Source organism: Lissotriton vulgaris, chromosome 7, assembly GCF_964263255.1.
Source record: "Lissotriton vulgaris chromosome 7, aLisVul1.2, whole genome shotgun sequence".
Taxonomy (NCBI): Eukaryota; Metazoa; Chordata; class Amphibia; order Caudata; family Salamandridae; genus Lissotriton; species Lissotriton vulgaris.
The window spans coordinates 1,243,369,136-1,243,396,612 of record NC_141695.1 but is presented as its reverse complement, the minus strand read 5'-3'; the positions used below and the strand labels follow the sequence as shown (position 1 = coordinate 1,243,396,612).

The 27,477-nt window shown below is 46.4% G+C and overlaps 1 protein-coding gene across 1 annotated transcript in view; it reads right to left on the bottom strand.

Moving 5' to 3' along the window:
- Positions 1-27,477, bottom strand: part of SIMC1 (SUMO interacting motifs containing 1) — a 372,068-nt gene that overhangs the window by 182,201 nt on the left and 162,390 nt on the right. The window contains exon 4 of the mRNA XM_086931744.1: positions 21,159-21,243. Coding sequence (XP_086787870.1) covers positions 21,159-21,243 — 85 coding nt within the window. The remainder of the gene's footprint in view (positions 1-21,158; positions 21,244-27,477) is intronic.

The following is a 27,477-nucleotide window of genomic DNA, read 5'->3' as shown; positions in this document are numbered from 1 at the left end:
AAACGTATGTGCAAACCAGGCGCCATGAAAGAAAAAAAAAAAAGTAGTCCATACATTAAAAGATACCGTCCTGCAGTGTAGGTCAACTGTAGCTGGTCGATGCAGTTTCCTCCAGAAACGGAAGTGACGCATGGGCCATCCAGCCAATAATAAGAAAGATAACAGCAATGGCAGATTTCACCAATGGCAAGCAACAAAACAAAGAAACTCCATGGGTGGAGTTTGACTTTTAATACAGATTACTTGATGCCTTGTAGAGGCAGCTCAAGCGCTGCCTATTAGAGACCTAAAAAGAGCAGGCCAGAAAATAAACAAGCACTGGCGTTGCCAATAGGTCTCGCATTAGTAAAGTTTGAGCTATTGGTATTGTAAATGACAAATATTTATTTACGTGTTGGTTTTGAAAATAGCGAAATTAATAGCTTTGTCATTTACAATGCTAATAGTTTTAACTTTCACAAAGGTGACACCTAAAGCATTTGTAATGCAATATGTGTTGTATTTATGTGACTTAGATGTATTGATAAGATATGAAGACCTCTGTTCGTAATTTCAAGAATCATGGTGCTATAGAAAGTGGTGGGGGTGCTTCAAAGACTCTTGACATAATGTAGATTGTCATGGAGCATCTAAGGGGCTTGTGGTATAATGTTATGTTAAAGTGGGAAGAGAAATGTTCATCGAGCAATTCCAAGGCTTGAGCAGCAACTCAAAGACCACAAGTTAATTTGAAAGCTGCGGGTGTTTACAGGACTCAAGGGATTATCTCAGATCTGGAGATATATTTGCATGTGCATTGATAGGTTGCGAGACCTAAAAAGCATCAACAGCACTGCAGTGACATTACGGGCACCACTGAAGTTAATATTGTAACGTTGGTTTTTCCCGCTGTCCACTGACGTCCATCTGGAAAGATAGCTCTGTGGGATAATGCGCGTGTGGCAGACAACAGTATATTCTTACAACCGAGCCTCAAGATGCAGCTGGTAGGCCCAGCCTCTCTTCCTTCCGCAGTCAAAAAAGACGTGCTCCTGTACTGGGTGCTTGCAACACCTGCCCGGTTCGTCCTGGAAACTAAAACTACAGGGCGGAGATGTGTACCGAGGCAGTAAGGTTCGTGTAGAACTTGTTATTGAATAACACTCGTCCCGAGGCACAGGCAGAAAGTTTAAATGCGCTCATTTTAGTTCTTATCACAGTACATAAATCACAATGCAATGCGTAGCTGGAGATGACAAATAATAATAAATGTATAATTCAAGGCAGGTGCGACGGTAGCACAAAACTGAAACTAACTACTTTTGATGTTAATATTCTCATTTATTTCGGGAAACTCAAGTAGAAGTCTTGGCAATTCTGGGTTGACTTGCGTCCATTTCAAAATTATAAACATGTTATATTCATTATTACCACGGTAAGATTTTTTTTAATGTAGCTCTCGTCCTAATCGTATGCTTTTTAAAGTGCTAAACTAACACGAACCGGGTATCGGAGCGCTTAAAGAGCGCCGGTACCGGGTTTACTTCGGAAAACCCACCACGCAAACAATTCATCAACAGTCTCGTTTATCTCGGACCTCATTGATAATTGCATACATTTAAAACACAATAACTTCATCGGGCACGAGAGACGCCATTGGCTACTTCAGTAGATATCCCTTTAAATACAGAAATAAACTTTCAAAGAACTAGGGTCACATGTGAAACATAAAAGAAACGACCGACAGCCGTATGAGGATGTGTCAGCATTTCACTTTATTTATCCAAAGACGCATTAATGAAAACTGACGCAAACTAAAATCTCCTGTGAACGGTGTGACAGAACAGCGCCGGTCAGGCTTGTAGTGTACGAGCGCATTGCCCTGCATACATTAAACCCATGGGTTGGGGTCGAGTTGTCTTTGCAAGGCTATAGACCGAAAACCTCAACCTTGTGCTCCTATTTTATGTTTTCAAAACCAAGGAACGGTGCGGACTTATTAACATTTATTTAACGATGTTTTCAGATCTGGTTAAGAAAAACGCTCAATTATGAAACAACTTCCTGCCTCAGAAATATTATGGTAAAAATACCGACCGCCAGAGTATTGTGAGGGTTAGTATAGATCTATTATTCTTAACTGTCTAACTAGGAGATGTAATGTCAAGGTTCCTTTATGCGGAGGTAAGTTTAGTAACCCTTTAATTACCGATATATAATTCCCTTCACAGCATTCTGGCAGTCAGCACTTTTGCCACAATATTTTGGGCGCCATTATTAAAAGCTCTGTATTGTGGTAGGAAGCCGCCATGCCACAGGCCCCGAGATACACCCCCAGACACTTTCGGAGGCTCTCGAGCCGGGCCCTGGGGAGCTCAGAGCTATTAACACGGCTGGCACAAGGTTCGTCCAATGGGGCGGCCCTGGGCCTGCCCCCCCAGGAGTCTGGTAATTAGGTAAGCATTGTCACCGTGCATGGCACGCGTGCTTGGGAATAAACTCACACTAATTAATGTACTCAGCTTTCTGGAAATGAGTGTGATTAAGAGACTCTCAGAGGAACGTCGGAGCAGACAGCGGGACAGTGAGCCGCGTGCTCGAAGGAAAGTACACAAATACACGTTTAAATGGATATAAAGCAAGGGGTAGCCTGCCAAGGTGCACACTAGCTCAAAGGGAGGGTGATTGGCTTGCAGATGTCACCAGAACGCTGCGATGGCTACGTTGAACAAAAATGCCCTTTTTCTGTAACATGTTACATTTTACACTAAATGCATCTCGCATGACTCGAAACAATAACAATATCTCGTGCTCATTTACATCGCTGACGCAACTTCTTAGAGTAGCACGGGGGGGGAGGAGAATGAACACATTACCTTAATGCACATTGCCTGGGATAATGCAGAGCGGCTGACCGAAATTATACGGGGGAAAAAGCTGGAAATGAATGAAGTGGAAGAAATGGTGGCGACGGAAAAGGGGGGAGGGGTGGCGGGAGGTGAGTACAAGATGAAGTGCGGGGGAAGGACAGCGGATGAAACTGGGATAATGAAGTAGAGTAGATAATGCAGAGCGGCCGGGAAACTGAAAGTACGGCCGGCCGGCCAGCCATGATTAATTAGGGGAGGAGAAGCGTGTTAGGGGAAGAGAAGCCGCAGAGCGCACGCTGGGCGAAGCCCTTTGATGTGATGTGCGGCCGTGAATGCGCGTGCTTGTTTGGTCACGTGAGTCACGTGAACTTAAAGAAAACCGCACGAACGAAACCCTTGGTTTCACAAGCGTTTTGAGGACATTAATTCTCGCTACGCTCAATGCGCTTGCGCGCATTGATAGGTCGCGAGACCTAAAAAGGGTGTCACAAAGTAGGCAGAGGGTGGACTGGTGTGAGGCAGAGGCAAGAGGTGAGAGGGCAGTCGAAGGCGGGAGGGGAAGAGGGGTTCCGAGTAACACGAGAAAGAGGTTCGGGGAAAGCAGCCGGCTGTTGGGGCAGAAAGGGCGGTCTGAGGGCAGGATTGGGGAGGGAGAGACCAGCTGCTCCGGAGAGTGAAGGGGGGACCCTGGGGCAGAGAAGCCGAGAGGTGGAGGGAGGTGTCTGATGCCAGGACTGCAGGGAGGGAGCGAGGGAGGAGCCGCTTGGGACAGGCGAAAGGGGCCCGGGGCAAGAAGGAGCGGGCACTGACCAGGTCAGGGAAACGGGCTAGAGAGGGGAGGAGAGAAGAGGGAGCAAGGGCAGTCATAACAACAACTGGTAGGGGAGCAAAGGACAACACGGACACCATAATGGATTAAAAATACATTTTAACAACTCTGGACCTCATTCCGCTTAGAGACTTTTGTTTTTTAACATAGTGTGCATATGTACAACAAGAGAGGCTGAAATCAGTAACGCTAAATTGTTACAGTAAGTACTTGACCACGAACTAAGCCATAATGCATGCACTAACTAAAAAAAAAAAAAAAGAAAAGAAAACAATGAGAGAAAGGGGGATATGGAGACAGAAAGAAAGACAACCATGACAGAAAAGAGGAGAAATAGCCGGAAAGATATTTGCTGCGCTCCCTTGCTACTGCTGGTGAATAAAATGTGACAACAGATACTTTTCAATGACCAGACTTCAGCTGGTTACATCAGATCAGCAACTTGCCTCTAAACATGCATCTTCCCCGGTTCACCTGCTGGGTTAGGGAAGGGGTGTTGATGTGTGTCCATATAGGGTTAGAGAGAGATGGCTTGGAACAGAAGGTAAAGGGCCGATAGGGTACTAAAACAGCTACAGCAGCACAGCGAGATATCCCTTGCTCTCGTCCCCTCTGCCAGCTGGAAAAGTTAATGGGCTGAGGGAGCAGAAATAAAGGGAGGTTTAGCAATGCTTAATTTGAGCCAGTGGTTTCCGGGGCTCAGCATCGACACAGCCCTTATGACAGGTGCCACATGGTGTTACGGTTTGTAAAATTTTGAGATAAGCAAAACAATTGTTTTTTATTAATTCGATATGCATTTAAATGACTAATGCCTGCTGCTCAAGCCATTCTTATAGCTGTAGGGGCCTGGAATTGTAACACTTTTAGAGTGTGGTGGTAGCGCTGAAAGGGGAAATGGGTGGTACAGGCTGTAATGCCCTCCTGACGAGGGCTCTGGCACTTATGGTTTTTTTTTACAAATTAAGCACTGGAGGTTTAGGAGCATTCCTGGTCCCGGAAATTATCCTAAGAGTGGCGTTGATTTCCCTGGGGCTGTGCCGCACATTGCATAGGCACAACTTCAGAGAAATGCAGTTTGTTCAGAAGAAGAAGTTGCGACCCAGACTACGGGTGCTGCTCGCGAAGAGCTCTTACTGTAATCCTGCTTAGAGTGGTGATGTGGGGGCTCTAGGCCCACATCTCTATTAATGATGGACGCAGACACAGTTAGGATGGTTAGTTAACTTGCCCTGAGCACGTGCGCTCAGCCCCTTTTATTTGCAGGGTCATCTGACTGATGACGTCTGTGGTGGGTGCGTGTTCAGTGTGTGATAACATGCTGGAACACTAGAATGCTGACTCTACATCATTACATCCCTCCCAAACTTAGTGAAAAGGCAAACCAAAGAAAAGTCCGAAACCTGTGGGAGGAAATACAGTTCAGAAATAAAATTACGACTCAATAATGACGACTCCCACGTAGTCTTTTCCCGCTGCTGGTCAATCATTCATGACGGTGTCTTTTCTTGTCTTTGCAGACTTGCAGCTCGGAGATGGGCTGTACAGTCTCTCTTTTCCCGTTTCACATCCTGTAAAAGTGTAGATGGAATGATAGGGGGCATTTGTGGGTTACCTTCCTCTGTATCGTCCTGGTTGAGGTGTTCTGTCCAACTGATGTCTGTTTCTGACGGGATCTGCAGTTGCAGGGCATCACTCTCACTGACGACCCTCTCTCATGGGTGTCCACGCTCACCGGACGACCCGGAGGCCCTTTGCTGCCAGGCTTCCACTGGATCGGTGGGCAGCCGCCTTGTCGCTCGAAGCGCGTTGGAGGAGTCACTACGGGTCCCTTCTCCGTGTCCGAAGCTCCACCTGAAAAGGGTGTTGTTGGCACTCGCTCCGTCGCGTGCTACCCTTTGTTCTCCCTGGATCTCCAGGGCAAGTTTCAACCGTCCATCTCTCGTTTTGGGATCCGCTGCCACCGGTGTCCCTGAGGCCTCTGCCCCTTGGATAATCACGGACCTGTGTCCGTTCCATCCCAGAGGTGGTTGTTGCCAACGGACCGGCCTGCTCGCCTCTGTCGTTCCCTGGTGATCTTCGGGTTGCACAATAGATGTGTGCTCTCAGTGGTGCTGATACTTTCCAGGTGCTGTTTCCGGATGTCCATGCATCTCTTCTTTCCCTCATCGGATGTTCCCCTTCTGGTGTGTGTTGTGGTATTCCATCACGCACCCTTCTGTGTTCTTCTCCTTTCCTCTTTGGGTGTTCTCCTTCTGATGTGTGTTATGTTGAACTGTCACACGCACCACTTTGCTCTTCTCCTTTTCATCCTTCTTTCTTTGTCGTGGCGCCGTGCCACTCAGGATGTGTCATCCTCTTGCTCTTCTCTTTTCTTCGTGGCGTCGTGCCACTCACTGTCCATCATTTCTCTCGTTCCCTTTTGCGATGCGGCCCGGTCTTCTTGCTTTCCATCTCATCCTGACCAGACTTATCCAAGCAGCGGGCCCTCTGCTCGTTTCTCTCTGGTCTTGTCCCAGCACTAGGACACTGTCTTTACTTCACTCCGTGACTGGACCGGTCGTCACAACCTTCTGTCACATGATGTTGTGGCACTTGGCGCCCGTCACCTTCTGGTGCTCCTCACGGACCTCTCTCTGGGTCTTCTTTTGTCGATGTCCCTACATTTGCTCTGACCTCTTAGTGGGTCAGCATCCTCCTTTGAGACAGTCTGACTAGTCGACTTCCTTGCTGTGACCAACTGGGTGGTCAGAATCTTCCTTGCGACCAATGGGGTGGTAGGCTTCTTCCTTCGTGCGACCAGAGTGGGTGGTCCGCTACCTTTTCCATGTGACCAGACTGGGTGGTCTGCTTCTGGATGCGATCTTCGGTCGCTTCTGTGACTTGCTGCTTTGGGCTCCTGTCTTGGCTTCTGCCCTGCTGCGCATTTGCGTCGTGCGCCTTCGCACATTCCGGTTGCCGAGTTTCAGAACCACCGTCTGTTCGTGTGGTGGTGCTCCGGTCTTCGCCATACTGCTGCAGCGGTGGCCTGTGGCCACCAGGCATAGCTGCACTCTTCTGGCGTGGCTTAAGTGCTTCGGGAGGGTTGCGGCACCGCTGCGTCGCCCTTCTTCTTGTCACTCCCTTTTGCGCGCTGATGGCTGTGCTCTTTGTTTGCTTTTCTTGGGCGCACTTGCTGCGCGTTCTCTTGAGTGTTCTTTGTGGAGTTCCTACACTTCTGGCGCGTTCCTTAAGCTTCTGGCTCATTCCTGCGCTGTCTCCTGGCGTGTTTCTTGCGCGTTCCTGCACTATGGTCAGTCACTGTGTGGCAGCTGGTACTTCCTTGGCTTGTCGCAGGCTTGTTTTCCTTCTTCCCTACAGTACCAGGAACTTGCCACTAGATGGCAGGGTTGATTTACTCCGGCTTGCTTTTCCTAACCTTGGCTTTCCCCCAACGTTGCAGGCTTTGTGCTCACTGCCTCGTGGGAGAGCACATTCACTGATGGCTGTTGCTCACACTCTTGCACTAGGATCCCTCCAGGCTGCAGATCGGCTCTCTTTGATGGGGTAAGTGCTTTGTATAGTCTTGGCTGGGTGCTGCTGCAACCATTTTCGCGCTGGGCAGTCCCTCACTCTCTTTGGCACCTGTAATCCCCGGTTGCGCTACTTCTGTCCCCACTGCACTCGAGTGAGCCTCAGCAGCTTTCCTCGCGCTGCGGGCCATGGTCCCTCCTTACAGCAGTCTAATAATGTAGTTGTTGGGGGGGTGGGGGTGCTTTGCAGCGTATTTCCGGGCTGCGCTGGTCGCATATAGTCCCTTTGGGTTCTCCCCTCGCAGCAGCCTCACTTCCTCCCTTCGCTGCATGGGGGGTGGGGGGGGAGGGCCAGAGCTGCCGCTGGGGAACTCTCCTTTGTCCCTCGGGCTGTGCAGGACACTCGCACCTTTGCCGCCTCAGCTAGCTGTTGACCAGACGGTTTTACCCTCACCTTCCCCTGCCGCCGCCGCCTCTCACGGCTTATACGCTGCCAGGGGAGGGGTAGGAGCTGCAATGGGGCATTGTTCACCTTCAGAGCGGGCGGGCTCCGCTTCCGATGGGGGCTTTAACACTACGTTGGCCGATGCCTGCCAGGACTCCCTTTTCGTGCTCCGTAATTGCTCACCTTCAGTCCACTCCTACTGTGTCTCTGCCTCACGGACGGCATTCTGCGGCGGCAGCCGGCATCAGCTCAGTCCGGCCTCGCTCCTTAGTGCCTCATCAGGGTTCAACAGGGAGTTTATTGGTGCCGCTCCGCTCGGCCACGGGCCTCACGCCTTCTTCTCCGTCGGCTCCCCTCCCACCTGCAGCAGCCTCATTTACTTCTTACGCTGCGCGGGTTAGGGGTTAGAGCCACTGGTTGTTCACTGCAGTGCCTCACAACGGGTTAGTGATCACTTTCGGCCGTCGATGCGGGGTGGGCTCCCGCTGGCCTCATATCTCTTGGTGGTCGCTTCTTTTGACCACAGCCCCTCACACACGCGGGCTCGCCGCCTGGTGGGTGGTCGCGGCCAATGCGGGTGGGCTCCGATCGGCTCGCTCACAGTGGGGGCCACTTCACTGGTGCTTCCCAGCGCCGAGACACCTTCCACTTTCACGGGCTCACCTCCTGCCCGGCTGATGATCGCCTCGACGCGGGTGGGCTCCGCTTGGCTCTTCCATCCCCCACGGAGGGGGGGCAGCTCACGGCGGGCTCATGAGGTGCGGGGTCGGCTCCCGGTCACCTCCTTTTCAGCATACAGGCCCGGGGCTCGGCACACGCCATTCGGGCCTCTCGGCGGCCAGCGCCTTACACAGGGGGTGCCCTCTAGGCAGGCAGCTCTCTCCCCCTTCTCCCAAGTCGTGCTATGACGTCACTGGCACAGTCCACAGAACCTATTTTGCCTCGACTGTGCACGCCCCTCAGTGCGGTCTTGTGTGTTTGATGTCCTTCAATACTGGATGAATTCAGTTATATACGATGCTCTCTTACATGGCTTTCTTTGGTTCTGTGTAAGTAATACTTGTCGCCTAGAGTCCCTTGGACGGCCTCTCTAGTTCCGTATTTCTACATTCGACAATTAAAGCACAAAAACAGGTAGAATAGGGATGCGGTAAGCTGCTAATATGAATTCATTCCGCCGAAGGCTCTACAGGTGCACGAGCTGCCAGATCACAGCCCAAGGATAAGGTGCAGGAAAGCAGATATGTTACATGGTAATCCCCAGCACCCACTCGCTAGGTCCGAATAACAACGTGCCCACAGCAGTTGGGGGGGGAGAGGGGGGGGTTTCCGTGCCAATGCCAGCATGTCCACTTACATTTCAGTAGGAATGCCGTATATCATTTTCCAAGCCAAATGAACAAGTTACTTACCTTCGGTAACGCTTTTTCTGGTAGATACTATATCTGCCTGTGGATTCCTCACCTTGTGAATATCCCCTTGCGTCAGCAACATTCGGAAATTCTTTTCCTAGCCTCGCGCAGACGTGGACTTGGACGCTATAGAGACACGGCATCGCACGCGACTCCGCTGACGTCACCGACGCCTACAATAGGCCCACGCCGGCGTGATGACATCAGTTCCGCCCTTTTTTCCGTGCCATCGAGGCACACGGACGGACCAATGACAGTAGAAATATACATAGTATACACAGCACACAATTGCCAAGGAGAAACACATAGTGTAAAGCAAGTGCAAGAATGCAATGGAAACAACTCCTTAACATCGCAATATATATACACAATACATTACAAAAACTCTGGCATAGAAGAGTGGACCACGGGGAGGCTGGTGGGTCAGTGAGGAATCCACAGGCAGATATAGTATCTACTAGAAAAAGCGTTACCAAAGGTAAGTAACTTGTTCTTCTGATAGATCCATCTGCCGTGTGGATTCCTCACCTTGTGAATAGAGTCCCACAGCAGTCCCCACTCCCGGAGGAGGGTCTCCACTCTTCTAAACCAGGAAATCCTGAAGGACAGAGCGCGCAAAGTGGCCGTCCATCCTCACTTCGGAATCCAAGCAGTAATGCTTCGCGAACGTGTGGAGGGAAGACCAAGTTGCCGCCCTACAAATGTCCTCTACAGGAACACCTCTAGCCAATGCGGAGGTAGAAGACTTAGCTCTTGTAGAATGAGCCCTTATACCCCCTGGAGGTTCCTTACCGGCCAAAGAGTAGCAGATCTTTATACAAAGGACGATCCATCTTGACAATGTTCTTTTATGGACCGCTCTTCCTCTCTTGCAGCCAGCAAACCCAACCAAGAGCTGGTCATCCAAGCGACAGTCTTTAGTCCTGTCCAGGTAAAAAGACACCGCCCTCTTACGGTCCAGATGGTGTAACCTCTCCTCCTCCTTGGAAGTGTGTGGGGGAGGATAAAAAGGTGGGAAGGGTAATGGATTGACTAAGGTGGAAAGGAGTCACCACCTTAGGAAGAAAAGCAGCCCTGGTCCTAAGAACCATTCGATCAGCATGAATGGTCAAGAAAGGGGGCTTGGAACTAAGAGCTTGAAGCTCACTTACCCTCCTTGCTGAGGTTATTGCAACGAGGAAGACTGCCTTAAGAGTTAAAAGCCTCATAGGACATTTATGAAGAGGCTCAAAAGGAGCACCCATCAGAAAGGTCAAGACAAGATTCAAGTCCCACTGAGGCACAATAAAAGGAGTAGGAGGGAACTTATTTGTGAGGCCTTTCAAAAACCTTAAAACTACAGGAGACTTAAAAAGAGATGGCTGGTCAGGCAAACAGAGAAAAGCCGACAGCGCCGAAAGATAGCCCTTAATCGTAGCAACAGCAAGCCCTTGCTGCACCAGAGAAAGTGCAAACTGGAGAACATCAGACAAACGGTGCAATGTCTGGAGGTGGGGGTGTAGAACCTGCCCCTCCATCTGAGAGAGGAGGTCTGCCCTGAGAGGGAGACGGAGCGGCGGGTGAGAGGAGAGGTGGAGAAGATCTGTATACCACATCCTTCTTGGCCAGTCCGGGGCGACCAATATAACTTGGGCCCGGTCTTGGCGAATCTTCCTCAGAACCCGAGGAATCAAAGGTATGGGAGGAAACGCGTAAAGGAGTTGACTTCCCCAACTCAACTGAAACGCGTCCCCCAAGGCTCCTTGCATCAGATACTGGAGACTGGAGATTGCAGAATGACGGGCAGTGAGCATTCTAGCGAGTGGCAAACCGGTCCACCTGAGGAGTCCCCCACGTCCGAAAGACGTGACGTACCACCTCCGGATGAAGCCTCCACTCCCCTTTGCAGTTACAAATCAAACAAGGAATTCCAACCCTACACTGCGCAGCGTGCTACCTATTAAGGCAAGCGCTTCAGTGCCCTACATTGGGTAGAAAGTGCTATGTAAATGTTGCAACACAAAACAGATGTGTTTTTTTACATAAAACCAGGAAATACATAGTAAAGCTGAGAGTGGAAGGTGAGGGAGGGGAAAGAAAGGTAAGGGAAGAAAAGAAACACGCTGGTCAGAGTCCGGTGAGTGGGAGAAGGAGCGGATTGGTCCGAGGGCGGGAGAAAGGGGTGCGGGGAAGACATGTGAGTGGGATGAACAGTGTAAGTGATACAAATTCAGTGACACGCTTGTAAACATTTGACATGTCCCTGTATTTGGCTTGGAAAATGATATGCGGCATTCCTACTGAAATATAAGTGGACATGCTTGCATTGGCACGGAACCCCCCCCTCGCCCCCCCCCCCCCAACTGCTGTGGGCACGTTGTTATTCGGACCTCGCGAGTGGGTGCTGGGGATTACCATGTAACATATCTGCTTTCCTGCACCTTATCCTTGGGCTGTGCTCCGGCAGCTCGTGCACCTGTAGAGTCTTCGGAATGAGCTCATGGCTCTTCACATTAGCAGCTTACCGCATCCCTATTCTACCTGTTTTTGTGCGTTAATTGTCAAATGTAGAAATACGGAACTTGAGAGGCCGTCGAAGGGACTCTAGGCGACAAATATTACTTACCCAGAACCAAAGAAAGCCATGTAAGAGAGCATCGTATATAACTGAATTCATACAGTATTGAAGGACATCAAACACACAAGAGAGCACTAAGGGGCGTGCACAGTCGAGGCAAAGTAGGTTCTGTGGACTGTGCCAGTGACGTCATAGCACGATTTGGTGTCACTAACCCTGGGCTTAGTTCGCGTAGTCGCGCTACGCGTAGCTAACTGAAGTGCACTTCAAGCTACGAGTAGCTACGTGAACTGCGTAGTGCGGTAGGGAAAATGCTGTTTGCACTAATTGCACAGTGCCGGATGCTTATCCGCACTGTGCAATCATTGCAAACGGCATCTTGCACAGTGCAAGCGGTAGTTTTCTACCGCTCAAGTAGATTTGTACTCGAGCGGCAGTTCTCAACGAGGACTGGTAGTTTCTCATTGCGAGTGTTAGCGAGCATACGCGACCACTCCCAATGAGAAACCTGACCTCCCCGCGTTGATAATCTCGCTGGGAGGTTTATTTTCCACGCTCGCCAACTTGATGTTTAGCACTGCGAGCAAGCAAATAAATGCCAGGTATGCAACGCGTTTTTACACTGCTACGTGCAATTCGCGTAGCGCGTAGTTACACAAACTACGCAAGCGTAGTCCTACGCCCAGGGTTAGGCATCAGTGTCAGCCACTGCTGTAGAGCAGTACGATCACACCGCGGGCAGGATGGTCAGAGCATGTCCGTCACGCGCTTCATCCTTCAATCGAGCAGAGTTGCAACGGGGGAAGCGGGCACTTGGAAAAGAAAGGAGCACGGCCACTATTTTTGAAAGCGTGCTACGCTGCCCAACAAAAACATTTTATAAAGCAAAAAGGGGCAAGCGGCGCACTTGGAAAATTTTACGCCCGGCAACCATTGCTATTACCACTACGCTGGAGGGGGGCGGGGGGGGGGGGGGGGGAAGAACTGAAACTCCGTGAGCCGTACATGCGTGAAAGAATGAATCAACCGCGGCTACAGGAAACACCATGGAGGGACAACGTGCCAGAATAGAGGGCCACTCTGCCGGGAGCATTCCGCGGTGCAAGGGACCGACTCCTCAAATCTGGCTCCCAACCAAAACTGGCATCCCCAGGGGAGGCTGCAGATGCGATGCACGCGCCACCTGCACAATTTCCCTCAGTCTGCATCCGATCACGAAGGGAGCAAATACAAACACCCACCCCATCAGTCCCCAGACCGTCAGAAACTAATCGGGAGCTGCTAAAGGCCAGCCCACACGAAAGGCATCTGACACCAATCCCCATTCCTTCAAGACGCTATCTCAACCCGTTCCGAGGGAGGGGAAAGGCGCGTCAACCGCAGAAACAAAGACGGCTCCCGGAGAGCCCGCCCACCCCACCCATTCCCTGCGAAAACCTGAAGTCCACTCACCAGCCAGCCGAAGGGATAAGAGCGAGGGGCCGAGCAGCACAGACGAAGTGGGGAAGGCCCTCACAAAAACAAGCATCGATCTCTTGTCTTTATGGGGCCATGTGTTTCTAATTAGAAACACATGGCCCCATTAAGATAAGAAAGTGCTTCTCGACAGCCGTGAAGCAGGCCACAGAGTCCGGGTCGCAAGCCAAAGGGCAGCAACCAAAAACCATCATTTCCAATGGCAGGCCACCGTTTTAACAAACGGTGATGCCAGCCAATGGAAATGAGGGGCGGGGCTTAAAGCCCTCTTCTGAAAATACTCTCCTACAAAATCTCTCGCGTAGGCTGAGCAGGGCCCTGCCCTGCAACGTACATGCGAGACCTAAAAAACTGGAAAAAATTATGCATGGTTTTGTCCTATTGCATTCTTCCAGTAACCATCTTCAAATAAATCAACTTTCAGAAAAAAACAAAAGAAATAAGTTACTTGCCAGTAATAAAGTTCAAGATTTTTTCTCGTTCATAGTTTTGCTGTCAATATTCCCTGGCATCAGCCTGGAAACAATGTGTGCAAACTTTAACCCCTTCCATGCTCATGACGAGCTCAGCTCGTCATGAGGCACAGTTGAGCTGTGCTGATGACGAGCTGAGCTAGTCATGAACAATGGTAAATCTGGGAATGCAGCGCAGAAGGAAAATATCGCTAGCAGCCAAGGTGTTAAATGAACTGTGTCAGAATGTACAGCTTTAAGATATTTTGTTCAGTCTACTCATACAAATCCTGTAGATGGAATAGGGACTTTCGTATAATCCAAGTTCTCCATCATAAGTATTTTTTATGAGTTTATAAACACTGGCTGCACTCACCATGAGGTACAAATCTAAGCTTTGGTGGCCTAAGGGGATAAAGAGGCACTCAGAACTTTCAGCCCATTAACTAAAATTTTTAGTTTCCAATTAGATGAATGTGCACATGGACAAGTTAATAACCTTTACTGGTGAAATAAAAATACAGTGGATTCTAGGACTGACAACGGGGAATAATTCAAGCATATGAATATATGAGAGATCAAAAACTGGAAAACTTACACCCGCAAGTGGAAATGTTTGTCTTTGGACTCAACAGCAAGGGCTGAAACCCTTATCAATAGAACCTCATTGAAACTTGCCTTACTTGCCACATTAAGCACAAGCATAGCCAATATGCACCACAATATCCTTACTGCAACAACATTAACTGATGCATGGCTAAACACTTATAAGGTCCCAAAGGTGAGACCTATTGGCTATGCCAATGCTTGTTTAAAAGAGGTCGGTATATTCTCGAAATTGCTGTTTTGTCACTTTGAAATTAAACAAAGAGCAAAACACATAATCGCAAATAATTCTAAAAGGAAAACAAGAGACAAGGCATTTAACATCCTAGGAACGCGAAACAGTATGAGAATCGTACGGAGGGCAAGAATTACTGGGGAGACTATTGCGTGAAAGTCAATGAAACAGGTCCGTCAAGATTAATAAAAAACCGAGGCAATATAAGAGAGGGCAACGTGCTTTCAATGTTACAGTACATTAAGTTAAGGAAAAAAATTACACTCTATTCCAGTTGGCAAGTTGCACCTCCTGGAAAGCACCACAGGCTTTAAATAACATCTGAGATTATATCCTGAATCAGTTGCGATTGATGCAGCAAATGTCGTAGTGCAGAAAGTTAATTCTTGTCTCTGGTCACCCTCCAAGCTAGACCCAGGCCCGAAAAAGATATGACTTACCTTTTCTGATTCCTTCCAGGGCATTTCTCTCATCCGGGTGCTTTCCACTTCAAAGTTTATTAGTTTCCATACCTATGCATTTGACAGAAGGTCAATGAACTGAAGCAAACCTAATCCGGTTTAGGGCGGATTAGGTTCCACTGCACGTGACTGAAGCCCGAGATACTGTTCACCAGTACATCATCAAAAAGGCATCGGTACAGAGGCGCCCAGGGACAAGACACTACCCTCCCTGCAGGCAGGCTGTATACAAAACCGCACTATTGCAGAACTAATGCGGGCAGGGGATAAAGAAAAATACACTTATGACTAACCCCTATTAAGCAGAATTTCTGAATACCAACAGCAACATTACTCCATATTTTTACACATTACCCAAGTTACATAAAAACCGACTACCACCACCTGGGCGCCCAATAGTATCAGGTATTGGATCACTCCTGGAGCCCCTATCAAGGTTTTGTGACCAATTTTTAAAGCCACTAGTACAAGCAACTCCTTATCTAAAAGATACAAAGAGTCTACTACGTCTCCTTGCAGACATAACATTCGAAGCAAACTCAGTCACTTTGGTGACCTTGGATGTTGAAAGTTTATACACAAGCATCCCCCAGGACGATACCATCAAAGTCCTGAGCAAGGCACTCGATTCAATCGAATGGGAATATCAAACTCCCAAGAAATTCATTATCGATTGTGCAACAATAGCACTCAGAATTTCTTCTCCTTTAAGGACAAGTTGTTCCTTCAATGCTCAGGGACCTCTATGGGCAGTACTTTTGCCCCTAGTGTGGCTGGGCTCTACGTGGCGGATTTTGAAGCCCAACACATCCTGCCACAAACCGCGGAATTCAGATCTTCAATGCTCTTATGGAAGCGTTACATCGATGACATCCTGCTTCTATGGACAGGCAGTGATGGTGACCTAGAGTCCTTTTTGACGTGGATTAACACCCTTGACTACAACCTGAGGTTCACTAACACCACAAGTAAAACAGACATAGTCTTTCTCGGTGTAATAATTACGGTATCTGGCACCTGTCTAACCACGAAAACCCACCACAAGCCAACAGCAACGAATAATTTATTGGAATTCAGTAGCTTTCATCCCCGTCCCCTAAAGGAGAACCTTCCTTACGGACAATACCCGAGGTTAAGACGTAATTGCAGCACAATAACAGACTTTAAGGAACAAGCCTCTAGCCTAACTGACAAACTGAGAGATAGGGGATATCCTCCCTCTATCCTTAATAAAGGTTTTAAGAGAGCAAGAAACCAGCCGAGAGAAGCCTTGCTGGAAGAGAAAACCAACAACCAAGAGCTGGTACCGCTCACCTGTGTGACTACATTTAATGGTCTGTCAAACTACATGAAAAAACAATAAACAAACATTGGAGCATCATAACATCAGCAAAAAAGGATTGGGAAAACCCGCTCTTTTCCTTCAAAAAGGGTCGAAGTCTAAAAGATGCTTTGGTTCATACTCGCCCGAAACAGAAGACAAACCCTCAAACCTCTTCAGTCACAACGGCATGGGGTCTGCCTCCGATCACAGGGCACTACCCGTGTTCAGACTGTAGCGTATGCCATCTAACGGAGGCCTCGAAAACACTCTTTGGAACAAGGAAAAATCTGGACACAAACTGCACATACCAACTGTAATTCAAACAATGTGGTGTATTTAATCACGTGTCCCTGTTCCTCACGCTATATTGGTATGACCACAAAAAAAGTTAAACAGCGTATTTGCGAACACCAGAGCAATATAAGATGTAAAAAAGCAACAACAAAATTGAGCCGACATTTTCTGGAGTCCAATCATACCACCAACGGTATGAAATGGACAATAATCGAGACAATCACTGGTACCACTAATGTCTCTAGCAGGCTTTTTGAGAAAGAACAGCGCTGGGTGTATCGTTTAGGTACTAACATCATTGGGCTCAATGATGATATACCGTGGAATACGGTCCTGAACTGACACCCTAAACACCTCCCCCTCCAAATATGGGCTAGTTCACTATTTACAGTGCAATACAGTCGCGTCAAGCTCACTGTGAAACCCAGTAAAAATAAACATCTGCAAGACTGCGTACATTAGTTCCGCCCAACTAATTCTGTGAGTTCTTTTTCTGCACAAGTAACTAACATTCTTGAGTTCCCGGTAATTTATGAAATATCATAACCCCTTTTAGCATTCAATATGTTACTTGACTGGCATAGCATTGACTATTCTGGATTTCTTTTCTACCATTTGTAACACACAGACACCCATGCTGTCATAGCATTTGAATTTTTATTGTCAACAAAGCACACGCTTTGTTTGCAGTATATGTTTACTTTTGGGAGGTAGTCCTCCTATTGGTCACAAAAAAACCAAGCCTCCTTTTGGAGACACACCGCGCCCCCCTCACTAGAGCGACGCGCTCCCTGGCCTCGATCACGCAAAACCACGCCCACCCGGAAGAGCTCCCAGGCCTCGCTCCGGCGTAACCACGCCCACCCGGAAGAACGCCGAGGCCGCTACTCAAGCTTTTAAACACACTCACCGGCCCCGCTCTCCATCGTCGGGGTCCGGTTTAAGGAAATAACAGGTGTACAAGCGGGCTGCGAGTGCTGAGGGCGTGAGTAATAATGCGAGGACGATCGGACAAAAACTACATTTAATGAGCTAAGTCGAACCCGATCTGTGTATATCTAGCCTATTCTCTTTACTTTTAGGATGTGCCAGGGACACTCCAACCCCCCTCCTGAGACCCATGGTGCAGTTAGCGCCAAACTTTAAAGTGAGATATACTGTTTTTCAAGAAACGTTGCATTGGGGGGTCACTGACCTTTGGTCCATTGATCCCTTGAAGCACTCATATTGTGTTTTTTAACCCCTATTTTAGCCACTTTGGGCTTTTTAATTTAACCACCTCTTTTCACTTCACTTCCCAAAGCTAGAGTTATCATCCCTATAGGGTTTGTGGATGGTGTTAAATTCTAGTATCTAGTTTGGGAACACTTCCGATGCCACTATTATGGAGCACCATGAACAAAAAACGTTATGGCACAGCTCTACAACTAATTGTTTGTATGTCTTATGTGTTTGTTTGTATTTTTCTTCCGCAGGTGCTGATACACTCCATAACTAGGAGTTTTTTGGAATGAGCATCCCGCTTTTTATGCACTTTATCACCTTTTTTTGTTAATTTTTCACTTTCACGCCCCCAGGTTAGGGTGGACGATTAGAGAGTCCATACCGCCGGGGTTTATTTCTGTCCTGACGAATGCCTAGGTAAATTGAAACCACCCCTAAGGCTGAAACATGTTGACTGATTTAATTCTGAATTAACCATCCATTACCTTTGGCACTAAATTCAGACACATAAAACCTTTTATTTGTGTCCTAGGGATCACTTATTAAACTTTTTTTGTAGATACCTTTAGACACTTTTAATTTTAGGTAACTTCACAACACGCCCTTTTCACACAACCAGCTCCGCAGCCTCCTGGCGTCGCAGCACACCGAAGAGGCACTAGGTCTCTTCGGTGGGGCCCGATGATGAAGCATGACACTGACCAGGTCGGTGTGTGAGGGCTTCCTGCTCTACCCAAATAGGGTGTGAATTCCACTAGTTGTTTCGCTCCATCTACGTGGCTTTTTGGATACCTTAACCTCTCTTTCTTTGTTTACTTGTATGAAATAGGGGATCAAGAGAGTGTTCCTGAATTTCCCTATCTCTCCCATTGTTATTTTGTAACTCCTATTAAACAATAATCTTTAGTGCGTGAGTAACGTGCTACTTGTAGCAAAGAGCTTTAGCGCCTCCCCAGGGGTAGTATGCGCTATATAAATGCAAATTACATTTTCACAGTGGTCTTGTGGGATAGTTACATCCAGAAATCTACACTAAACGGTACAAGTTTAAGAATGCATTCACTAATACTGTGGCAACAATTAAATCTACAGCAAATCGTAAACATGAATATATTGTTTATTTTGTTAGTAACACTCAAAAGCGGATTTTGTAACGGTCACAATAAAATAACATTTGAAATAAGACTGAAAGAAAACTTCTAGGCAGCGCCTCCATGGCTGAAAAAAAAGGCAACAAAAAGTACATAGGGAGGGGGACAGGAAGAACACCAACAGGGATATGGGGGTGGAGAGGGGGGGAGCAAAGTGAGACACAAATCCAAGTTCTGCTTGTAGTTTGCGTCAGTATTGTCCTAGGGGTGCACGTGAGAGAGAGTGGGGGGGGGGGGGGGGGGGGGGGAGCAGGAGGTGAGCCCTGGAGTGGTGTGCGCGCAGTCTGCTCTTTTTGGAAGCACATACTTGTGCTTGTGGCGCGTCTCTGCTGGCTCCCGCAAGGTGGATGCCGCCACGAGTGTGTGCTTCCAAAAAGATCAGAGCAAAAGCTAAAGGTCCTCCTATGCAGCACATGCACGCTTCGTAGGCGAGACCTAAAAAACGAGGACCAAGGATTTCTCCACTACGGCCAATTAAGGTTCATATTGGAGCATTTAATTATTTCAGATGGCAACGGAAATGTGCTTCCATTTTACACGCCTTAAAGCTGAACTGTTATGGAGGACATCCTCAGGAGTTCCCTTCTTTTTGTTGACAAGGAAATAGGAGTCATAAGGACAGAACAGCATAAGCAAATATTCTGTACCCCAGATCGACTGCAATGACAATCCCCAGCGATTTACTGGCTGCCAATCCCGGTTGATTAATTACTTAAAATTAAGAGTTCACTTGCGTTGCATGTGGGTGCAGAGTGGGGCACCACAGTCCTTGAAATTTAGATCCAGATGCAAATCATGTAGATTCCATTCACAATTGAATGTGACGTCACCATTGATAGACCACAATGAGAGCCAAAGGAGTGGACTCAATAGTAAGGTAAATCCCCAGGACACCTAGGGTAAAAGGCTCTGATTGTTATAGTAAGAGCACAGTAACCTCCGTCTTCCCTAAGACTCCTAAAACGAATCCCACAATGTTGTCAAGACTAAATATAATGAGGGTTTATAGTTTAGTAGTTGGTAAACAATATCCTGATTACTATGCCTTGGTCAATGGTGACATTTTCTGGGTCATTGATGAGGTGGAAACAGTGAATAACCTCTCACTATCAAAGTTTTACAAATTGATAATGATGCACAGCCTCATAAAAAAGATGGGTGATAAAGAAGTTGGTAATGCGGAGGAATTCAATAACAGAGGGCTCAGTTACAAAAGTGTTGATGATCTTCTGGTTGGCTAGGTGGTGTTTGTCCTAGTTGAAAAGTTTGAATGTAAACTGGATTTCATAGGCTGACCAGAAGCCACATTAACGTTTTCAGCTAGAACGTTTCCTCTTTTGTAGTTTTTTTCTGTAAGTGGAGAACAGGCAGACGGCACACTAAACTATGTATCTGCTTTTAGAACTCTCTCACTCGTGTCACATGAAATAAATGCACTTAACAGGAAATCGACAGGTAAAATTTCCAAGTTTGAGAGGCTTGTAAAATGTCTGTGTTGCTACGGATATGAGCCATAATAGTACTAAAATCAGGAACATAGGGAATGAAATGCACCTTTCCTCTGGAACTACGATTGAATTGGGGACAAGGGATTTTGCCTGAGTCCAGCAACTTGGTGAAGCCAAGAAGTAAAATGCCACAAACATTTACCTGAAAATAGATTTTCCTGTTTACAGACTGAAAAGACAGCAGAAGTCGCTCTAATGCAGAACTGTAGGGGATGACTACCCTTTTTGATGTTCAATAAACACATTGAGCTATGGTGGCCTCTAAAAAGTTCAACGCAACCCCCATGGATTAGCTAGCTATCGGCCTGCTTCAACACTGAAGTGCAAATGCTTTACAATATTAAAGGAGTGCATTCTGACTGCACTTTTAACATCTCTACCAGAGTTCCATCCTCACAAAGGGTAAAAGCAGTGAATATGTGAAATATCAATGCTTGAGAACTTTATCAAACATGCACCCAACTCTGATCAGTGAGCACCACGAGGAGACTCGGATCAGAGTCAAGTTACATTAATTGCCATTCATTAATGAATGAGGATTACCCAGCCTCATCTTTCTCTACTGAACCAGTGGCAGGCTAAAGTTGGTGTTCTAAATACTAGGCTACTACCAGCCACTCCTCCCTCCAACAGTGAGATTGTGCAATACTTCTGTTTTTTGCTGGGTTCAGAGGGCACACATTCGGTTTAACCAAAATGAACAGAAAAGGCCACCACACAAAAGGTTATTGTTTGGTTTCACGTACAAGAGGTAAGCTGTTCTGAGACGCACATGGACGTGTCTTGGACACATCTAGGACTTCTAACCGCCTGGTTCACCTACCTCTTCATCAACCACCTCTCCATCCATCACCAAAGATAGAAGGCTCCAATCCCAGACAACAGTATGGCTAGTCGCAGGGTGCAACCTGAAATCAGAAATGTTTGTTTATCTCTTATCAATAATTGAAGCATAATTATTTTAAGTGCCCTTTCTTATAGAAAATACAATGAGCAAAACCAGCTAAATACTATTAATTGTTGCAAATTAATTAAAAAAAGAATTATCCAAAATATTTAGATATATTGAAAAAACACTCAAACTTAGTGCAGTACATGAGGCAGGGAAATAAAAGTAGTGTGTTGGTACATGGAAACAGTGTAGAAGTGTGTATTGTGGGGAGGGTTTCCTCTGGTTTCACCTACAAGGGGAGGCATTCTTTTGGGCAAGCACACTTTGAGATGTAAGTGATCAATAAAAACATTAAAGGAAATAAGTTCCTTTATGGTGACCTCTTTAATCTTATTCTGTAGGCTCCCACAAACTGTGGCCACCACAACACTTCTGCCCAAATACGAGTTGAACTCTAATGGTGGGGTGATAAACGAGAATCTCCAGTACCGTGCCATTAGTTTATCCTCGTGGACAGGTTAAAAAACCCTGAAGGTCGGTTTTACAGGGCGGAAGACCCTACTGTATCCCCTTTTCCGTGGTGATCAATGCTCACATTTACCACCTGCGCTGAACAGCTTGTAAATGTGTGCCGGGGTAGTTCTTGCAGGGTGGGGGAGTAGTAGGATGGTGGGGGCTGGGTTGGGGTAGGCAGGGGACACTAGGTCTGACAGGAGGGAGAATTACTTGCTGCTGCTGTGCCACAGCTCAGAGTTGGGCAGAGGCCGGGAAACTAGTACGAGTTGCCATGGAGACCTTTCCAAAGCTATTCGGTTGGCCGGACACACTGCTTGTTCCTGAAAAGTCCACTTTCATTCTCTACCACAAAAGAAAAACATATCATAAGATGGAGAAAGCCATCAACTAATTCAATTGGGAATTTCGACATTACTCCTTTAAAAAATTCAACAATCCTAAAATGCATTACTGTGTCAATCAGGTCAATTAACTTTGACTGGAAAGCCCGAGTAAGGAACCAAATTAATAATTTCCAACTTTGCTCCTGGTCTTATGGGGAGGATGCTGGGCGAAGAAAAACAAAGAGTAGACTACCATTGTGTTTATCTTGAGTGTAGAGCAACACATCAGGATCTGGCTTGATTGGCTGCTTTTCGGAAATATTGCCATAAAATTTGCTAATCATAGCTCATTGAAATCCACGCTCTCACACATTAGCAACTGAAAATTGTTTAAAATGTAACCTCATGGCATAACTGGCCCTAATTAAACAGCTGAAAAGCTGGTGTTCAGTTAAGGGGGGGGGGGGGGGGGGGGCGGCTCGCTCTTCATATAGTGGTTTTAAGCTCTTCATTAAAACTCAGTTGTTGGTAACCTCCACAAGCCACTAGTCTTGTTGACTTGTAACAAAACAAATACGCTGTCCTTATTTACATAAATAACATTCTGACAAGGAAAGGCTACCTGGCTGCCCATATTTAATCTGTTAAGGTACAAAGTAAACCTGTTTTTTATGAATGTGTGTAGACTATGTCACTGCACAAAGAGGGTAAATTATCCTCATTTATTGCTGCTGCTGTCCTTCACTCAGGGAGCGCAGGCTACTTTTAAGAAAACACTTAAACGCTAATGGATTATTAACATGCAAATATGCTTTCCTGTTATCACTTTTAAGTGTTGCAAATTCTGGTGGGGGTTTTTAGTGTGAAAGTAAAAATTTGTGGTTATCAGTATTTTTCTCCTTTTTGCTCCATAAACAAAAGACTGCTGGTATTTTCCTAGTGCTTACGAATAATTTCCATTCTATTTCCTTACTTATGATGTCATTTCTACCATACTCCTATCCTATTCCTAAGAGGGATATCATGAACCACCAACTTAAGCAGCTTGAGCAGGGGGCGTCACTGTAACAAATCATTTAAATTGTTTACAGCTCCTTTTACTTTGATCAGAGATGCTGGTCTCCAAACAGAAGCTGAAATACTTCTGCAAGAGAACAATTAATCCAGCTGTGGGTTGGCAGGGGGCTGGAGAGGGGGACACGTGGGAGGGAAGGAGTGAGGGTGCTAGGTAAAGATGGAGGGATTTAGAGAAGGAAGGAAATAGGATGGATGGGGCTACAAGTGTATGGATGCAGATATGAATGCATGAATAGAAGGCTGGATGTGCGGGTGAACGGATGAGAGAAGGATAAACCGATGAACGTACAGAAAGAAGGGAAGATAGATGGAGAAACGCAGGGCAGAGAAAGGAGGAAGGAGGATGTGGATAAGCAAGGATGGGTAGATAAAAAGGACAGTTTGATAAACACAGGTGCAAAGAAGGAAAAAGGGAAAGAAAGATGGAAAAAAGACAGCAGGGAGGAGAGAAGGAAAGACAGAAGTACAACATACTGAAAGAAAGATAGGGAGAAGGAAGGAACTTCAAAATTTCTTCAGGGAGAACAGTCTGCTGAAACACTGCTGGGCTCACTTGCTCAGTTCAAGATTCACTGCAAATATATGGTTGATAGTGGGGACTTATTTGCTTTTTTGGATTCCCAATTCCTTTCCTTCTACATTTTCCTTGATGTTGCTCCTTAAAGTAACTTTTCATAATTTGTATCACCGGTTTCATTTCTAAGCACTAAAATTCATTTTTTCACCTGTCCATTCCTACCCCCATGTGAAGAATGTGCATGGTTGAAGATATGTTTGACCATATTAATGTGACTGCAGCAGATAAAATGTTAATAGAGGGCATTTAACATACATTCTTGCTACTCTATTCTTCAGACAGATTGATAGAAAGTCGATTTTATACTAGGTTAGGAGATACATATTGTGGGGTGCTCAGTGCTCTGTTATTTTAAGTCAGCGTCCCACTGATCTGTTGTTTAGTCTCCAAATACCAAGAAGGAACTGGTTATAAATGTATTATTACTGGTTCATCTGGCCTGGACTTATACCGGTTCTACCAGGTCATAGGGGAGAAGCCTGCAAAGGATTTAACATTCATACTGTTACCTATAAATCTATTGATGACAACAAACTGTACTGGTGTATTTAGGCCGCAGCTGATGTAGTAAAGAATATGAATAACCTACAACATGGCTTGGATCAGTTGCATATGCAGTTCATACTGTGAATGTATTTAGTGTCTATTGTATTTATTTGAAATCCAGTATGCAGACTGCTAAGCACAGTTTTTTTTAGAAAACTTTTACGGGGACTCAACTTGCAGAGCATATGTAAGAGTTGCACGGGCCACTATATCTTTGTGTTATGTGCAGATTGTACTGCTATAGTGCATTGTCTTTCTTCTGTTTCCATGAAAGAATGAGTACAGGTCAGTATGCTTTCATCACAAGCACCTTTAGTGGTTTTTAAGGAGGTTGCCACAGGCAGAGTCATCTTTAATTGCTACAATCCTGATGCCAGAGCTTTCAGAAAGCCGAAGTATGTCCCACTCTCAATTAAAGTGTAAAACACCATGGTGGTGCCACTTACCTGGACTCTGACAATACTCAGAATTCACTGCAAACCGGTTGGCCATGACACAGCACACGCTTAGCAAACAGTCAACCAAAGTCATAGGAGTACAACTGTGCTCCCAATAACGGGTTGGACGTAAGTCCTGGGGGTACAGGGAGCCTGTCGAAGGTCACAAATTTATATTAAGAGGCTTACTTTTTTTATTTAAATACAAAACCATGGGTAGAGGGTCTAAAGGAAAATTGTAAAGACCGGCGCGGATAGATTTCCCACAATCAATAATACATCAACAAAATGATCCGGGGGTCTGCAGAGTTTACAGCAGCTCAAAGGAACAAACAGTACAAGGGGTTGTAGCCCCTGGTTGCACTTGGAATTGCAACCAAGAGGAGATCCCAGATAATGAGGTATGCAACTTCGGCGGGTGATGGGATTCTGTCCTCTTAGAAGGACTTAAACCCCCCCCTCCATGTTTTAGTAGGTGTTTTGAGCTTGTACGGTTTGTTCCTTTGAGCTGCTATAAACTCGGCAGACCCGAGGGACATTTTGTTGAGAAACAAGCAATTCGGTACACCTGACTAGGGAGTACTCTGACACTGTATAAAAAGGCACCTCCTCCCCTTCCGTCAGTTACCTCCGGTTGCAGCTCGTGTGGAGTCAGTTGTACTGACGGAGAGGTAAGAGAGAGACGCTATGTACTGTGCTTTACCCAAGTGCTTGTAACTACACAATATGTACTATGCTTTACCCAGGCGCTTGTAACTTCACTCTTTGGTGTTTGAAGCCTCCTGAAACTTCCTAGTTTAATGACCAGCGTTCCTCATGTTTAGATCTAAACGCACTGCCTCAAATGTTTTCTGTAAAAGAACGCGTTAGACTTAAGCGGTCGGAATGTTACGGGTCTACAGCAATAGCACCCTTACCGGATTTCGGCATATCGCACTCTTGGTTTAAACGCTTTTAAACATCATACTTTGGTCCTGCAACGTTTGTTACATTGACCTCATCACCGTTTTAATGAATGGGACGTAGCAGCGGCACCGTAAGAACGCAATGGTGTCTGAACCACTCAAAAATGAATATTTCATTGAGTCATTTCATACGCAAGTATCTAATAATAACGTTGCTTTCGTTATTTACCTTATTTTTAGAATGGCTCCTCTTTTGGATGCCTTTGATGATTTACGAGCAGGGGCAACTAGGTTATCCCAAGAGAGTTCTGCCTCATTGACTATTATTTAGAACAGAGACCTGTGAGGCTTCACAGGCTTGATCTATTCTATTAAACTGCACAGTAGAACATTTTATCCAATCCGGACTCTGTATCATTACAAGCTCCTTCGACTATCAAATTTCATTACAAGAGCAGAGGCTACATTATGCATTATTCCTTTAATGCAGTCTAAGCAGCCGCTTACATCACAATATTAAAAGGTTCCAGAGTAGAATAGCAACACATGAAAGGCACGAGCCATCAACAATCTGCCTCTTTTAAATGCGGCTCCAAGCAGATACGTTTATTTTAGTTTATTAACATTATTCATTTTTATCTCTTTCTTCAAGTTCCCTAGTGTGTGGCTTAACCCCCCCCCCCCCCGCCTCCCCCCTTCCTACTGCCTCTATACCGATCTCCAATTTATGGAGATCTCCCTACACACCCTTCCCTAGTCCCATCCTTGCGTGACTGACCAGATTAACCTGCCTTTTCTTTCAGCTTATTTCTAATGTTTGAATATATTTAAAGATTTTTAGATGTTTAATCAAACCTTAATATTTTGTTTTTGTGTAAACGATTATTCTTCAATTTCATCCTTGTTCTACTTCCTCATGCCATAATGAGCTTACCTAATGTCTTCGTTTAACTTCCGTTTTTCACCTCTTTCCACCGATGCAGGCTGTGCACTCCAACCCGGCTCTGCATCGCTACCTTATATTATTGCATGGGGTTATTGTTTTACAAACTTAATCATAAAAAAGGGGTTTTAGCAGGAAATTCTCATTTAACTAGCCTTTTCAATATTCTACAAAGGAAGTATTCTCTTGACATTCCTTCATCAATAAACCTTGTCACTATTATTTAGGGAAATCCTTCCTAAATATCTTTTATTAAAGGGCTTTACCACTTAAACATTTCCTATATACCATGTCTGACTCTGACAAGGCTTCTGCCCCTACTTATAACAGACAAAGAAGCCCTGCAAAAAATCCTTCATAAGGAATTGAGGTCCTGCATGTTTGAGACCTTAAGTCAGATCATGTCCTCTAAAAGGTCATACTCCCTGATGAGGACAACATCTCAGAAATTCCAAACCTCTACTCTGACAAGATCACTGAATTAAGGGGTAAAAGACTTGAGAAAAGTGAAAACATTGATAAGAGCAATATAGGAGGTCTTAGCACCTCAACTTCTAATGGAGGTCCTCGCATCTCAAACTCCCAAGGTGTCCTTAGCGGCGCAACTCATCGAGGTGTCCCTAGCGGCGCAACTCATCGAGGTGTCCCTAGCGGCGCAACTCATCGAGGTGTCCCTAGCGGCGCAACTCATCGAGGTGTCCCTAGCGGCGCAACTCATCGAGGTGTCCCTAGCGGCGCAACTCATCGAGGTGTCCCTAGCGGCGCAACTCATCGAGGTGTCCCTAGCGGCGCAACTCATCGAGGTGTCCCTAGCGGCGCAACTCATCGAGGTGTCCCTAGCGGCGCAACTCATCGAGGTGTCCCTAGCGGCGCAACTCATCGAGGTGTCCCTAGCGGCGCAACTCATCGAGGTGTCCCTAGCGGCG